General features: G+C 66.2%; 1 protein-coding gene across 1 annotated transcript in view; it reads left to right on the top strand.

Annotated features, from left to right (window-relative positions):
• Positions 1-422: 422 nt before the first annotated feature.
• The window catches only part of LOC113405897 (protein phosphatase 1 regulatory subunit 12C-like), a gene marked incomplete at its 5' end in the record, with an annotated part of 4,144 nt that continues 3,418 nt past the window's right edge, over positions 423-1,148 (top strand). The window contains 2 exons of the mRNA XM_026647210.1: positions 423-554; positions 966-1,056. Of these exons, the coding sequence (XP_026502995.1) occupies positions 423-554; positions 966-1,056 (223 nt within the window). The remainder of the gene's footprint in view (positions 555-965; positions 1,057-1,148) is intronic.

Here is a 1,148-nt window from a genome sequence, read left to right as displayed (position 1 = left end):
CCAGTGGTTAGAGCAGGGGGGGCTGGGAGCCAGGACTCCTGGGTTCTCTGCCCGGCTCTGGGAGGGGAGTGGGGTCTAGTGGTTAGAGCAAGGGGGGGCTGGGAGCCAGGACTTCTGGGTTCTTTGCCCGGCTCTGGGAGGGGAGGGGGGACCTAGTTGTGTGGAGCTGCGCGGGGGCGGGGAGCCTGGACTCCTGGGTTCTTTGCCCAGCTCTGTCACTGACTTTGGGCCGGTCCCTTCCTCTCTGTTGGGGGTGCAGTGACGCTACCACACCTCCTGGGGGTGCTGTACGTCGTTTCCCTTCCTGCGGGGGTGACTGCCGCCCTGGCCAGCGACCCTGCTCCCCCTAAGGGTGCCAACCCTCCCACCATACCAGATTTGTAAGTACCTGCCCCTCCTTGACCCACATGCTCCCTTGCCAGGGCGTCACCCTCACGGACTTGAAGGAGGCCGAGAAGACCATTGGCCGATCCGGGGATGCCAGGGCCACCGAGCAGCGAATCGGGGAGGACGAGAAGCGGGGCCGAGAAGGGGAGCAGCCGCTGGACACCACGGTGAGGGCAGGGGTGGAGCCGGGGCCGATCAACCCTGGCTCTAGCTGCAGCTGGGTCGTTAACCTGCGGGACTCCCTGCCTCCAGACACTGCAGTCGGGTAGCGGAGCTGGGTTTGTGTGAAGGGCTTCAGTGAGTTCATGGGCCCGGGGGTCTCATTGAGGGGGGCAGGGAGAGGGTGGGATACTGGGGTAGATGGGCCTGTGGGTCTGATCCGGGGGAGGCGGGACACCGGGGTAGATGGGCCCATGGGTCTGATCCGGGGGGAGGCGGGACACCGGGGTAGATGGGCCCGTGGGTCTGATCCGGGGGGGATCCCAGCTTTCTGAGGCTCAGAGTCTGTTACCCAGGAGGGGGGTTGGCCTTGTCCAGCAGACACCCCACGTCCATGGGTCATTATCCCCCCTCTGCAGGACTCGGCCCGGCGATGCCGCACAGCCAACCCCGAGGACTCCTCGGTGTATCCCGTGAATCCCATCGTGGTGAACTCTCAGGCAAAGAAAGGTGAGTCTGGCCCCCCCCCTCCCCCCCCGTCTTGTCCCGTTGGGATGCTGGTTCAGGAGCCAGGCAGCCTTCTGGGGGGGGGGGGGGGGGGG

The sequence above is a fragment of the Terrapene carolina genome, unplaced genomic scaffold (genome assembly GCF_002925995.2).
Source record: "Terrapene carolina triunguis isolate 2854851 unplaced genomic scaffold, T_m_triunguis-2.0 Scaffold51531, whole genome shotgun sequence".
NCBI lineage: Eukaryota > Metazoa > Chordata > Testudines > Emydidae > Terrapene > Terrapene triunguis.
Note: the sequence above shows the minus strand (reverse complement) of the source record. Positions and strands in the feature narration are given on the sequence as shown.